Raw genomic sequence first — 13,892 nt, 5'->3', positions numbered from 1 at the left:
AAAACATTTAATGGAATCAAGTACACTCTGGGCAGAAAGCCCTGTTTGGCCCACCTCTAAAGGTGTAATGACACAAATAGGTCATAAGCACACACAGACGGATTCAGTCCCGAAAGCAAAAAGCTTTTTTACAGTGAAACTGTGGTGTAACAGCAGTGCAACAGATGTTGGGTGTTCTCTGTGGTCTGTAGATTAAAACCAGCAAGTCGGGATTATTCTGGTGATTTGCCCGCAGGGATCGAGCTTTGCTCTCGGCTAAAAGAATAAAAGGAGAGCTAAAGTTCAGACTTTGAACATAAAGATAAACACACATGCATGTGCGAGTGCATATCATATCCAGTTCTTTTCAATTTTCATTTTCCTTTGATATTTTTCTTTATTTTTTTCAACACATTTATGACCCTTTACATGTTGATAATGAAGTTGCACAATGTCTATTAAGAATAGTTTGTTTTATTGATACAACACTTACTTGGATAAATCATTAACACAAACTGTTACTTCTTACAACAGGTTGTGAAATGTATTGACTGTCAGAGATCGTGCAAACGGAGAGAGAGAGAGATTGTGAAGCATCTTCATCGCCTTCCGTTGTTCTTCATTTCAGTCTTGATTGAAATTAGAAACTAAAAAAGCACAGAGTAGAACGCATACCTGTGCCTAGGGCCAACAGTCTCCTTATGAAACCACATTAAATCCACTCGATCCATATTTTTTATCTTCGCACTGTTGGTGCTCTTGAAAATGTAATTATTCTTAAGTAATTGTATATGGGTGTGCAGAATGGCTCAACAGCGCCCCCTAAAACGCAGCAATTCTGTCTGGTTTAACCGATCGTCCCGAAATATGTATCATGACCCCAAATGAACTCAGACAAGTCATAAGATCATGGTAAGAATTGTGACATTTCCTCAAACCATGTAAACATTGATGTGTGGCGAAGGTTGATCCTTTGCCAAAGGTGACAAAGTTGTCATAACTCTGCTGTGCATTGCCCAATCAGTACCAAGGTTCTGTCACATGATCAGAGTCCCGGCTTGAACAGCTCCATGAATGGCCAATATCTGCTCGTGCTTCATCAGAGCCCCGACCTGAACAGATCTATTAGTCTGTATCTAGTGATAGTGATAGCGTCACCTACTGGCAACAGGAAGTAAGCCTCATTTTACAACTTTAGTTAGTCTGCACTTGATTGCGTTGACCGTAATGTGTGATTAGTGGGCATGGTTCGTAAAACACACATGCAACACAGAGCCATCTCACCAGGTCCCCAGCAAATTTATTGAATGCCCAAAGACACAATATTTAATGGTGCCACGCTTAAGGTATAATAATCCCAACTTTGTAAACAGGTTTGCTCTATTTGTCGAGGAATATATAAAAGCCTGAACACTGTAAAAGCGATCAACCCAGAAAATATAAGTAGCAAATTACTTTTTAAGGTGCATTATGCCCATCTATTAGCTATGTCTGCAATGACTGTTCTTTTTCCTTACATGTATAATAATATAAATAAGGTAAAAGCTATGGGGTGGCATATAGCTCAACTGGTAGAGCTGCCGCCCCAACAAGGCAAAGCCTCAACCGGCCATTTCTGCATGTCCCCCCCCACTCTCTCTGTCCCCCTTTCACAGACAGCTCTCTGTCCTTAATACATAGGACAGAGAGTCCTATATATTAAAGGCAACAAAAGGCCCTCCAAAAAATATGCATTACACAACCAAGATCAGAGGTGTGTCTTTGATCTTTCCTAAGAGGTTATTACTGTAAGACAGTTACAGTACAGTACCAACACGTCCACAGTCATTAAATCACTATCTGACATAGCCCATTTAATGGTCATTTTAAATTATTATAAATCAACAGAAGAAAAAAAGATCCCCCTGGACACACTGAATCTCTTGGACCTTCAAGGCAACTGTGCTGGACTGACTCACAAATACAGAGCTGGGACAGAGCGATTTTCACCTGGTGGCGGAGAGACAACCTGCTAACGCACTGTACCATTGGTACAATCAGTCAGACAACCACCTAAGGCATGTGAGGACTATGTCTTTTGAGGAGTAGTAAGGCACAGTTGTACACTTGTAGGGCAACAAAATCGGTTGTTATAGTGAATGCAAAAAAAAAGAAGCAAATATTACCTTAAAACATGCCAGAAAAAGTCTAACAAGTCAAACCCTCTGGAAGTAATTAAATAGTTAAGACTTTATTAATTTAGAAATTAGAGCCGAAAACGAACAGTGTTATCCTAACATGTGAAAGCAGTGTGAAAACATGCTTATGACATTGTGGTGTATATTTAGTAACTTGTTAGGCGTAGCTAATGGGTGTAGTGCATTTAACTTCATCACCAATTGTGAAGTGAAACTACAACTGACGATCACAATATTTAATCAGATCTAAGTAAAAGTCTAGTGGCATCATGTTCAAGAGGAGAGTATTGTTGTTGTGTGGCATTTTTACCTCGCTGTCTGGATTTTGTCAGTACCAGCAGGTAGTCCTGTCTTTTTGTTGCCTCGTCCGTCAAATAGTTTGTTTTGGCTTTTACCTCACCCGGCCGTAAAATCTAAACTGGTTGGTTGAGTAGTAAATATAGCGACCCACCCTTCTGTAGAATTTAGCCTCTAAAGACACATGTTGTGGTAATGACCTTTTGTCTGTATCGCTCAATTTGATAGTGATTCAACATCAGTATAACGTCAATAATGTCAGTATTTCAGGCAGAAGATCAACCTCTCTCTCAGTCATTACCTAAAGCTGTGATTATTGAGTGAAGTCCACACTGAATATTGTTGCGCTCCCATGCCAATGTCTTTGTTCTGCCTTCTTTCAGAGCACCAGGCTGCCCTCTTGCAGCTGAAGAGAGAGTGCAAGGAAGAGCTTGAGAGGATGCATGTAAGTTCTCCTGTGACCTAAGCAAACCATTACTGAAAGCATATTATGTACAAGAGAAAATGAGACCATGCGTGTGTCAGGGAGTTAAAGAGAGTAAAGTAAAATGAGTCCGACAGTCAATATAAAACAGAAGCAAATGAGCACATGATGCATGTTATTGAAGGTAGTACATTTTTGATTATAATTCATATGCAGTTTAATTTCTGAGGCCCAGAATATTAAGTCTTAACTGTAGTTAACTGCTCTGAACACAAGATGGCACTAAGTGAGCATGAAATTATCCCGTGCTGTAGTTAATTGGATGCATAATCTGATACTTTCAGACGGTTTTAGCTTTGGCAGGTTTTCTTAATATGATTCTATTTGAAGGTAAACTGTGCAGTCAACCTATTTGTCAAATTAACTTTTAAAGTTGGAAAATGTATGTTCTTTTTATTGAGCAAACTGGAACAACCAGCAACGATTGGAAGAAATGAAAAAAGAACCCAACTCCTTTTGAAAACTGATAAAACTGCAAGCCTCTTTGGCTCGGGCAAGGATGACTTTTTTCAGCTTTGGATATGAGCTGGATTAGAAAAGTGACATGTACAGGCAAACAAACAAAAGAGAGGCGCAGCTTTAACTGTAGTGACGGCATGTGACTGTGAGAGAAGAAAAAAAGAACCTACATTTAACACATGTAGCTGAAATAGTATAAATACTAATGAGATCTGGAATTAAAACAAACAAAAAACAAACAAAATTCAAATTGTAGTAGTAATGAGCCAATATGCATTGACAACATATATTTTATCGATAATTATATAATGTCCAAATTTGACAGTAAATGTGACCTTTAGCAATTTTATACCAAAGGTTAATTTATAAGATGTAGATATACCTATAATATATTTCAATCAAAACAGGAAACATCTGTACTGTGTTGATTAAAATAAATTCTGAATGACATTTCTTCTGACCAAAAATGTCATATTTTAAGTATTGGTTATGTTCCAGACGCAGCTCTGCAATAGACATCTCCTTAGTCTCATTATATAATGGCTCCTTCCAGATTCGTTTTAAAGGTGTCAGTGTTTAATTCATTAAAATTTGAGGTTTGGAACATTGTTCCACAGGTGGCTTTTTTGCCTGGTTGTGTTATTGCAAAACATTGGAATACCAATGGGAACATAGCTCTGGACATGTTACATAATTCGTACCACTGATTAATTTCTTTATGGACTTTTTTTGTCGAAAAGTCTGACCTCAGAATCGGTTTCTCAGCCTGTCGACTTAAATCTTTTAATTTGACGTGGGACTCTAAAAGGACTAATGCTGAGTCAGCCCGCAAGTATGGGCAGGAACGTGCCTAATGCTATTTGTGAACTGACATGACTTAATAAGGAACATGTGTATTTACAAAAGGATTTTTTTTGTCTTTCGTGTCAAATCAATACTTTGCTTTGGCTTGGGTTGTTTTTCATTGTTTGAAATGTCAAACGAAAACTGCAGTTACCAGAGTTAGATATTAACATCAGCCTGGGGAAACTTGAATGGAAATAAGTATAAAACGGGCGATGAAAAGAATGAACATGGCTCTTATTTTTCAACCAAGAATCACGTACATGGAAGAATAATTACATACTTAAATCAAAGTTCATTTAAGGAGACACGTATTCAATGACCTTATGCAGTTTTATTCCTATATCTTATAAGATGGGAGACGACTGAAGCTCTGGATTTGTTTTGTGTCTAATGCTGGATCTGCTCTTGCTCCTCACAGTCCGACTTTGAGCTTCAGATCTTCCAGCTGAGAGGTGAGCATGCCGTCTCAATCTCTCACCTGGAGAGAGCCGTCACCAAGACACAGCGAGAGAAGACGCACAACGCGGGTGTGGAGCACCGGGAGCTCAGCGATGCTGTTGTGTCCACTGCAGACAAGTCTGCACTCAAGACCTGGCGCACTGTGGGCATCCAGACGGACCGGGAGACCTTCATCAAAAGCCCTGGGGGCGATGGGGATGTGCTCGCTCTAAGCCCCTCCCAGAACGTGCCTAAAAAACTCAACTTGGACTCTATCGGCCTGAATCTAAAAGGCCAAACCGCCGCAGGAGCTCCAGCCCCGCCGCCTCCACCGCCCCTCCCACCAGGCCTCTCAGGACCACCACCACCCACTCCTCCTCCTCCTCCTCCACCTCCTTTACCAGGCATGGCGGGAGCTCCACCACCACCCCCTCCGCCACCTCCTCTCCCAGGAGGTGGCCCGCCACCCCCTCCTCCGCCACCTCCTCTCCCAGGAGGTGGCCCGCCACCCCCTCCTCCGCCACCTCCTCTCCCAGGAGGTGGCCCACCACCTCCGCCTCCCCCTCCTGGCCTACCTGGAGCTGGCCCACCTCCCCCTCCACCGCCTCCAGGGTTTGGACCTCCCCCTCCTCCCCCCAGTGGCGGCGGCTTCAGTTTTGCCCAGAACGTGGAGAAGGCCCCGCGGAAGCCTACCGTCGAGCCGGCCTGTCCCATGAAGCCTCTGTACTGGAGCAGGATACAGATACAGGACAATAAGTATGTGTAACCACTTGATTCCATAACCTCCACCAAAATGGTAATGTTTTCTTCTGCTTATGTTTGTTAGTTAGCAGGATTATGCCAAACCTACTGGACGGATTACCATGAAACTGGGAAGGATGTGGTGTTGCTCAGGGAAGAACCCCTAAAATGTTGGGCCAGATGCAGGATTTTTTTTTCGTATTCTCTCACATTATGATGAAATCAAAAGATTTCTTGGTGAATCGTAAGAAATCCGTTTAATGATGCGGACATATCTGATTGCAGTGAGTATGCAATATCTTGAGGAAATGGCCAATCAACCTTGATTGGCCATTTCCTGTGGAGATATGCAGTTTTGTAGTTTTCTTAGTTTTACAGAAATATTACTTAAAAGTTAGACTGGAAGAATAAGAACAGTTTACCCATTTTACAGGTTTTAAACATACACTAGCTCAACCTTCTTCTTAATCGAGGTCTTACTAAAAGTAAAAGGATTTATTGACAATCTTCCTAGTTCTAGTTTGATCCCCCTTACTTGTAATCTCCCAACGACACTGTGTTTCCATTCCTGTTGTTTTGGGGGATTACTGCACTTTGGAATTCAGAGAGCCTTCGGCAAGATGCACATATGAAATATTCAAAGAGCGACACTGCTGTGATCCCAGGGCTAATGAAGTTCTAAGCTTCAGTGAACCTGGTCTAATGGGGTCTCAGCTTAGACCTGAATATGCTCGTTGAGGGAGATACAGAGATATGGTTGCTGAAACACACTCCCACATCTGAGGGCTCTATGGAGATACTCTATAATTGTGAGTGGATTATCCAGCCCATTTACAGTGGCTGTGGTTGTTGCCTGCAGAGTGCCAGGCTTCCAGTTTTATGGCCTTGTATTTCCATGGCTGGGTTAGAGGGGGGAAACTGAGCTGTGGTTCCCGCTCTCTTACTGGTCCCGGCCAGCTCTGAGGGGACTGAGTTGACTACATGTCAGCTATAAATTGAACTGTAAAGGGCCAAGTTAAGGGGCATTAAATGGGTCAGATGTTTAACTATAGCTGGATTAACTGTGTGATCTCTGTTAATGGTGTAAGGTTTTGCGTTATGAGGAGGCGGACAGTGGGAGGTTTGAAAAGATGCCAGGTGTCGAAATGTTAGCTGACACGCAAAGTAACAGTGGGCAGCAAGAGAGGCAGACTTGCTTGGGAAAGTGCATTGAAAAAGGAGGGGACTTTAAATTCAATTATAGTCATAATCTGGTCAATTAGAAAGTTGTCTTGTATGGAAAGATTTCTTGGGGTTTGGATGTCATTTTCTTTTCCGAGCTAGTTTCCTCCACTGTCGGGTTCAGAGGCGGAGGCCGTCGAGAGGAGGAATCAAAGGAGGATTTTTGGGGACAGTGCCATTATGTCCTCAACAGAAAATCTCTTGGCGTTCCCAGATAAATACTCTCACCGCTGCAACAAGAGACCAGCTGCATGCTAGCAAGAGTTGGACTTAATTGACCCCAACTGAGTCACTGGCAATGCAGCTGATTGTGCGGATATTTCAGCCCTGCCAGCGTTTGTGTTAGTGCGCTGGGTCCAGATTCGCTTTCTCACTGACTTTAAATGGGCCTTGACTCGGGGAGATTGACCTGAGTAATGTCATTAAATTACGACCTGCGTTGTGAAGTGCTGTGTAAGAGAAGATGGCAAAGGAAAGGCTAAACCAGCAATTAGGCATCTGTGGAGTATTATAGATGTCATCATCCCACAGTCTTTCTTTACAATAAGTTTCCTTTTTGTTTATTGTGTCTGCAGATATTCTTATTAACAGACTTTGGGAAAGCAGGGACACATGTGTTGAGTTTCAGTGAACAAAAAAAGTTGGTGCGTAACTCCTAAACATGCTCTTGACTCGAGACACCTCTTGTTCATATTTCTGCTTCTCTCTGTTTGTTTTGTCCGATGTTACTCAGCAACTTCTGGAACACGACATCGCCTCCCGTATTCTTCTTCCTTTAGCTGGAAATGGTCCTTTTTATTGCAGAAACAATCTTGTCATAATCTTTTGTTATTTTTATCACCTAGCTCATAAACAGTGCATTTTTTCCAAGCTGAGATTTTGCAGCCATTCCTGCCAAGCGTTGTCCCGGGACAGGGAAATGGAAAATGGCAAACAACGGGAGAGGTTGAATAAACATCAAATAATCACGCCACGAATAGAACACACAATTTGTTTAGCTCGAGTCGCCAAGATGTTTCTAGCTTGCGTTGTCAGGTCATAAGACTGTTGTTGTGACTCTGATCACATTTTTATTTTTAAAGCACTGATTTGTCTCAAAATCGAATAAAATACAACACAGGTCTAAATCTTTGCTTCCTTTTCTAGCAACAACACACTGTGGGGCTGTCTGGAGGAACCGAACATCGTCAACGCCAATGAGTTTGAGGATCTGTTCTCAAAGGCCACGCTTCAGGGGAAGAAGAAACCACTGTCAGACAGCTACGAGAAGAAAACCAAAGCTAAGAAGGTAAATTCAGTCGTCTTACTTGCTTCTGCTCAGCCTGTGTTAGGTCCTATTATTGTCTTGGATTTTCGTTGCTGTTTTTTGATCTTGTCGGTTTATCTTGTTTGATTTGTCTCCCGCTACAGCCAGTTAGCATGTTATTGTTTGAATATGGTTTGGGTGGTGCAGTGAATAGCTCTGTCGCTTCACAGCAAGAAAGCTGTGGGTCTTTCTGTGTGGAGTTTGCATGTTGTCAGCTTTTCTGTGTAGGTTTTCTCCACGTGCTCCTGCTTCCTCTCACAGTCCAAAGACATGCAGCTTAGGTTCATTGGAGACAATTGTCTGTAGGTGTGATTGTAAGTGTTTGGGTATTTATTTATATTGGCCCTGCAATATGAGGACGACCTGTCCAGGATGTACCTCTGCCTCTCGCCATATGTCAGATGGGATGGGCTCTAGCTCACTAGAAGGATAAGCGATGTAGATAATGGATAAAAGGCTTTTTCTCTGCTGTTTATGTTCAGTAATAATTCAAATACAACTGTACAACTGCAGTTGTGAAGTATTCCCGTGGACCTGAACACAGGGTACTATTTTATGTGTTTGTGCACTTTGTTTTTTTCCACTTGGCAAACTGGGAAGAGTTGTAATGTAGGAATGGCTGCAGAATTATCCAGAAAAATATGAAATATTCTTCTGGGCAGGCTTCAAAGTTTTTACTTAAGATGAAACAATAAAAATCCGCAGAGATGTGCTTTCTGCCAGATTGATCTGCGGTACCCCAACCCACCAAAGACAGTTGTTGATGTCTTGTCAAATGCTGCAACTTTGCACTTCTATGCTGCCGCCAGCCCCGAGTCAGCATCCTGGCTGCCTGGTGGTCCTCACAGGGACGTCCGAGGAGTTACAAATCGGCCACTGCCCCAGTCTGTCCCCTCAAAATCCATACGCATCCCCTATTCTGATCAATTTGTCAAGGCTCCACTCAGCTCCTTGATCTCAATCTTTACATCTCTCCGCTCAGTCTGGTCACTCTAAAGCAGCAAACTGTCCAACATTTGATCCAAGTCAGACAGCCACATACAGACACAAATCCTGCCAACTGTCTCCTGTCTGGGATTACGTCAGCCTGCATGATGTTTGACCCCACTAATGCAGCACTGCTGAAACAGATACAAAAACTATTAATTCATATAATTCAAAAGGAATATCCATGCCTAACATATCATTTGGGGTTTTAGTACCTGTACTCATTGTACTCTGGCTGAAGTCTATATCTATGTTTAGACGTACGTGAAGGCAGAAGAATTCCAAATGAAAAGGTCGCCAAAAAGAAAAGAAAGTTGTTTACGCGATCATTTGTTATCTCTGAATGTTTATACTCAGAGTTAAGAGGGATAAATCATTTGAGAGAGAAATCATCTGAGTCATCAGCTGATGAGAGGTTCAGCAGGTTCGAAGGTGAGAAAGAAGAAAGAAAGAAGGAGAGAATTACAGAAGGAAAGAAAGACAGACAGACAGACAGACAGACATCTCTGTTGTCCCCTGGTGGCTGGGTGCAGTATAGGTCATAAACCCTGCCTCCTCCTTGTTGGTCACTGGGACATGGACCATACTAAAGAGACTTTCGTCACAGTTAGTTCTTAGCACACTTTTTCTTTTTAATCATTCGAGCTCTTAATTTTCTCTAACTTTTGGTTATATTATCTTTTTTGATGCTATAAAAGTGGATCAGAATGCTGATACTCACTCCCGATTGGTCTAGCGTGTGTTTTGGACCTCAATACCGTGGTTACATCCCCAATTGCCACTGCGCAGACTCCAAATTAGGTAATTGGTGCAAGAAGGCTGCATTTGCATTGGGGACATTTTGGCTCAGTCTCTGAATAGTGGGTTGAAGTGGAGACATGTCATCCATCATTATATAAAGTGGAGAGCATTGAGAGTGGGTTTGAAGAGAGAGACTGAGTTGAGGAGGCATAGATCACAGAGGTGGACTGAACTGGAGAGATGGAGAATGTGATGGTGTGATGGTGAACAGTGTCAGGGTCACTAATTTGTAATCCATAACGAATTTGCAAGCTTCAGAATATAAGCTATTTATCATACTTTTGTTTTAAATCCTAAAAACACAACTGCTGACTCATATTTTGAAACGACTGCTCAGTAATGCACTGTTCATGAATATCTGGACCATTATGTGTATTTCAGAATATACATTTTTTTACTTTCAGACACATGTTCTCACACCACATTCTTTGCATTTCTCTGAAATACAAAAGAATAAAGACATTGATTTTGACATTGACACTGATTTAGTTTGCAGTGTCTTTTCATCTTTTTTAACTACACTTGTCATTGCCCAGCTATATTCCCTTACTTATTATTCCAGTTGGAAACATTCCCAGATGCTCTTCTGCTTCGCTTTTTTTTATTCTTACTGCCAAACTTCAACAGTTCTGTCCCTATTTGTACATTTATATAGGAATATAAATTATCTTATCAAATATGTTCGTTTATTTGAATGATCTATTCATATTTTATAGAATGTCATCTAATATGAATTACTAATATTGCAGAGACAAAGTTCCATATCTAAATAAAATTAAATAGAATAAAATACAAACAAACAACATAATCAATAGAGGTAATGAACTAAAAATATAAGATTTTCAAGAATTATTTTTCTGGATAATATTAGGTATTTCTTTCAGTCCACGCTCGTGATCAATGACTTTGTCAGTACTAGTAGTTTTTTTAATCTTTGCATTAGTAAAGTACTCTATGGGCATGAGGATAGCCGCCCTTTTAGCTACCACACCTGCCCTGCTGTCTGTGTCAGCACAGACTCCACGACTGAGCAGAATTTTCTTATACTCATCATCTTGCCAGCTATCTATGTTTTGATCTGTGTGAGTGTGTTTCAGTTGCCATTTTTGTGTGTTTGTGTATGCATAGGCATGTGTAAGTTTCTGTCGTGTGTGTGTGTGTTTGTATGTGCGGTGGAGTGCACGTGTGTGATGACAGCACATCCTCACAAGTCATTATGCACTTGCTCAGAAAGTGTTGCCAGATCATGCTAACACCACAGCCCCAGGGGCCCGGAGCGGTGAGAGGAGATGAGTGGGAGGGAAAGGAATGTGTGTACATTATGCATATGAGCCACCTCCCCAATTTCCAACAACTCCTCGCGCCAAAAAGTTTCAACTCAGGGGATGCAGCCGATACGTACATGAGCGAGTTAATCTCTATCATGTGTGCCATAACGAAAAAATCAAAGCTCTTGTTTACTCTGGAGCCCTTCTCCCTCCGCTGATTAGCATATCAAAGCGGAGGAGAGGACATGGAAGAGAGCCCTCCCGCCTCAGCAGACCAGAACAGAAAGGACCGGACAGGACTAGGGGTATAATTGCAGGCATGTGGCTCCACTCCACTGGCTCGAGGAGGCAGTGAAGACAGAGCACCTATAGGAGTGCTGGTGGAGGGGGCGCAGAGAATGGACATGTCAGTGCATTCTTGATCAAGGGATGAGCAGGGAGGGGGCGATGGGGATGGAGAGATCCATCAAGGTAAATGTGCTGTTGAGCTTGCACGTGTGCAAAAACTTCACATCAGTAAACACAAAAAAGGCAGTTTCCTTTTCCTCCATAAATGTATCAAGTTGAGACCCAGCGGATCCCCTGAAACAAACAGCAGTTTATGGGAATAACTTACGAGCAATCACACAGGTTTATTAAAGGCATATTTGAAGCCATGGCTGTGACGTGGGCGAGTGGGTGTAAGATTAACGCTGGGTGAGACTGGGGTTGCTGTAGGTGGATATTGATGGGAAGTCTTAGTCCAGTTGTTATTGTAACATCTGTCTGCGTGATTCAGTCAGTGAGGAGTAGGACTGGCTATTCAGCTGTGGCCGTGTAAACTATCCACTGGGCCCCGAACCTGCGTCGGCCACCTGTCTCAGCTCAAAACACTCCCACTGTCCGCCTCCATCATTCTGCTTATTTTCTTAGGGTGCTCGCTGTCTCTTGTTCTTCTTCTTCTCTTTCTCCTGACCTGTTATTCAAGAGTATCACATGAAGTCCTCCAGTTCTCTTTCCATCCACAGGAGAAAGCCATCAGCTATCGATGTCCAACCTGTCTCAGCATCAGCATCCATCAAGCCCCTCCCTCCTTTTCCCTAAACTGTTTGCATGGCTGAAAGCAGGCGTCCGGCATCAGTTGTCCTTTCACATTAACTTAACTGTTTAGGCTAATTGGCGAGTTCTGCAGCCACAGTGAGCGGGAAGGGTTCCTGGGCTGCTTTTAGTGTGGCCCGTCCAAAATGGTTAATTAGAGGTGTTGGGGAAAGCCTGGTGCTCAGCCGTCTCACGTCCCCAGAGTGGGAGATCCCCAGTGATCCAGGTAATAGAGCTGGAAGCAGCATGGCACCCACTAACGCGCTGTAACGCAATACCCACTTCTAAGGCTTCTGCTCTCCAGCTCCCACTGGACAGCCCAGTAGCCGACAACGCCATAATACCTAATGAAGAAGCCTGACACATTAACTTTTAGAGCGGGGCTTTACCTTGCCAAAACTCTCTCTGGCTTTACAGCTAATTCAGTCATAAGTAATTGTGACCATGTGTAGGCAGAAATAAAAATCCTGTGAATTTATAGTTTGTTATAAAAGCCCGGCTTCTCCTCGCCTTGCTCTTCTAGACTGTCCTTTTATGGTGCCACTTTTGCCTTTGTACTTTCACTGCGACTTGATATTTTTTGATTATATCTCACACATGTTCTTCGGCAAACGAGAGGAGGTGCTTTTCTGTTTGACGTTGCTCCCTCATTGATGGAATTTGGCAAAAGTGTGTCCCCACTGTGTGTGTGTGCGTGTGCGTGTTCCTCCCAGTCCTTTGCGTCACGATGATGGGTTATGACAACGATTGTTGATTAGTCTGGTCGCCTGGGTCAAACCAGATGATTCCCAGCCTGCTTAGACTAACCGTCCCTCCAGGCGGTCTGTCGGCCGCATCGTCGATCATCTGCTTCCACAGCTGGGGAAGTGACTAAGTGATTGTTTCTTACCCAGCTTCGCATTTCATAAATGATCTTCTTATCTGTTCCTCTGTTTGCTTTCCGTCAATGTTCGTGAATAATTGAATAGATGTTAAATGAAGGTATGAAGACTTATGACATAGCAATTTATATGAAGCCCTTTGCAGAGGGTTTGTAAAGTAATCAACAATATTATTAGTTGAAATTTGATCAGAATTAATGATTAAAATAACTTAGAACCTTGAAAAATTAAAAAAATTCCTTTAGGACATTGTAATTCAGGTCAGGTTTAATCTTACAAACTAGAATAGATGCAGTTTTTAAATGTTATCGATGCATTTAATGGTTTACACTCTGAATCCTTTTGTTTTCGGTTTTTCAGATTACCAAGCTATTGGATGGAAAGCGTTCACAAGCAGTTGGCATCCTCATATCGAGTCTGCATCTGGAGATGAAGGACATTCAGCAAGGTGAACATTTTTTAGACGCTTGTGTACACTATGGTATCGTCATAATATTCATCTGTTTCATGGAAGAGACTCTGGAAGGAGCCATTTAGTTTTTACAGCCAAAAACGGAATTTACATTCCTACCTTACAATAAATTGATGATGACTCCTGATAAAGAGCAGGCCGTTAGTTTTAGAGAATAGATGGCATGGAATGCCCTGCAGACAACTGTCCCACCTGCTGACAGCTTATAATTTATAGCCCAAGATTTATTTTTTTAATTGTTTATTAATAGAACGTGGCAGATTCATCTTGTTGCCACAGTGGGAAAGAACCCACCTTGATTTGAAATGTGAGCTGGTTGAAAGCAGCATCTCACTTTTTCTATCAGGCTGCGTGAAATCCCTCAGGCACCGGTTAAAGTCAGATCACCATCTTCTTCACGTGAAGAACTGCGTGGATTGATTGCATGTTCGGTAGAACCGTGTTAAACGCAGGCGCGT

General features: G+C 42.3%; 1 protein-coding gene across 1 annotated transcript in view; it reads left to right on the top strand.

The window, feature by feature from the left end:
• Nucleotides 1-13,892, top strand: part of LOC133015726 (formin-like) — a 52,993-nt gene that overhangs the window by 15,429 nt on the left and 23,672 nt on the right. The window contains exons 4-7 of the mRNA XM_061082992.1: nucleotides 2,837-2,898; nucleotides 4,661-5,436; nucleotides 7,789-7,930; nucleotides 13,323-13,410. Of these exons, the coding sequence (XP_060938975.1) occupies nucleotides 2,837-2,898; nucleotides 4,661-5,436; nucleotides 7,789-7,930; nucleotides 13,323-13,410 (1,068 nt within the window). The remainder of the gene's footprint in view (nucleotides 1-2,836; nucleotides 2,899-4,660; nucleotides 5,437-7,788; nucleotides 7,931-13,322; nucleotides 13,411-13,892) is intronic.

Source organism: Limanda limanda, chromosome 12 (genome assembly GCF_963576545.1).
Source record: "Limanda limanda chromosome 12, fLimLim1.1, whole genome shotgun sequence".
Taxonomy (NCBI): Eukaryota; Metazoa; Chordata; class Actinopteri; order Pleuronectiformes; family Pleuronectidae; genus Limanda; species Limanda limanda.
This window is presented reverse-complemented; position numbering and strand designations above follow the sequence as displayed.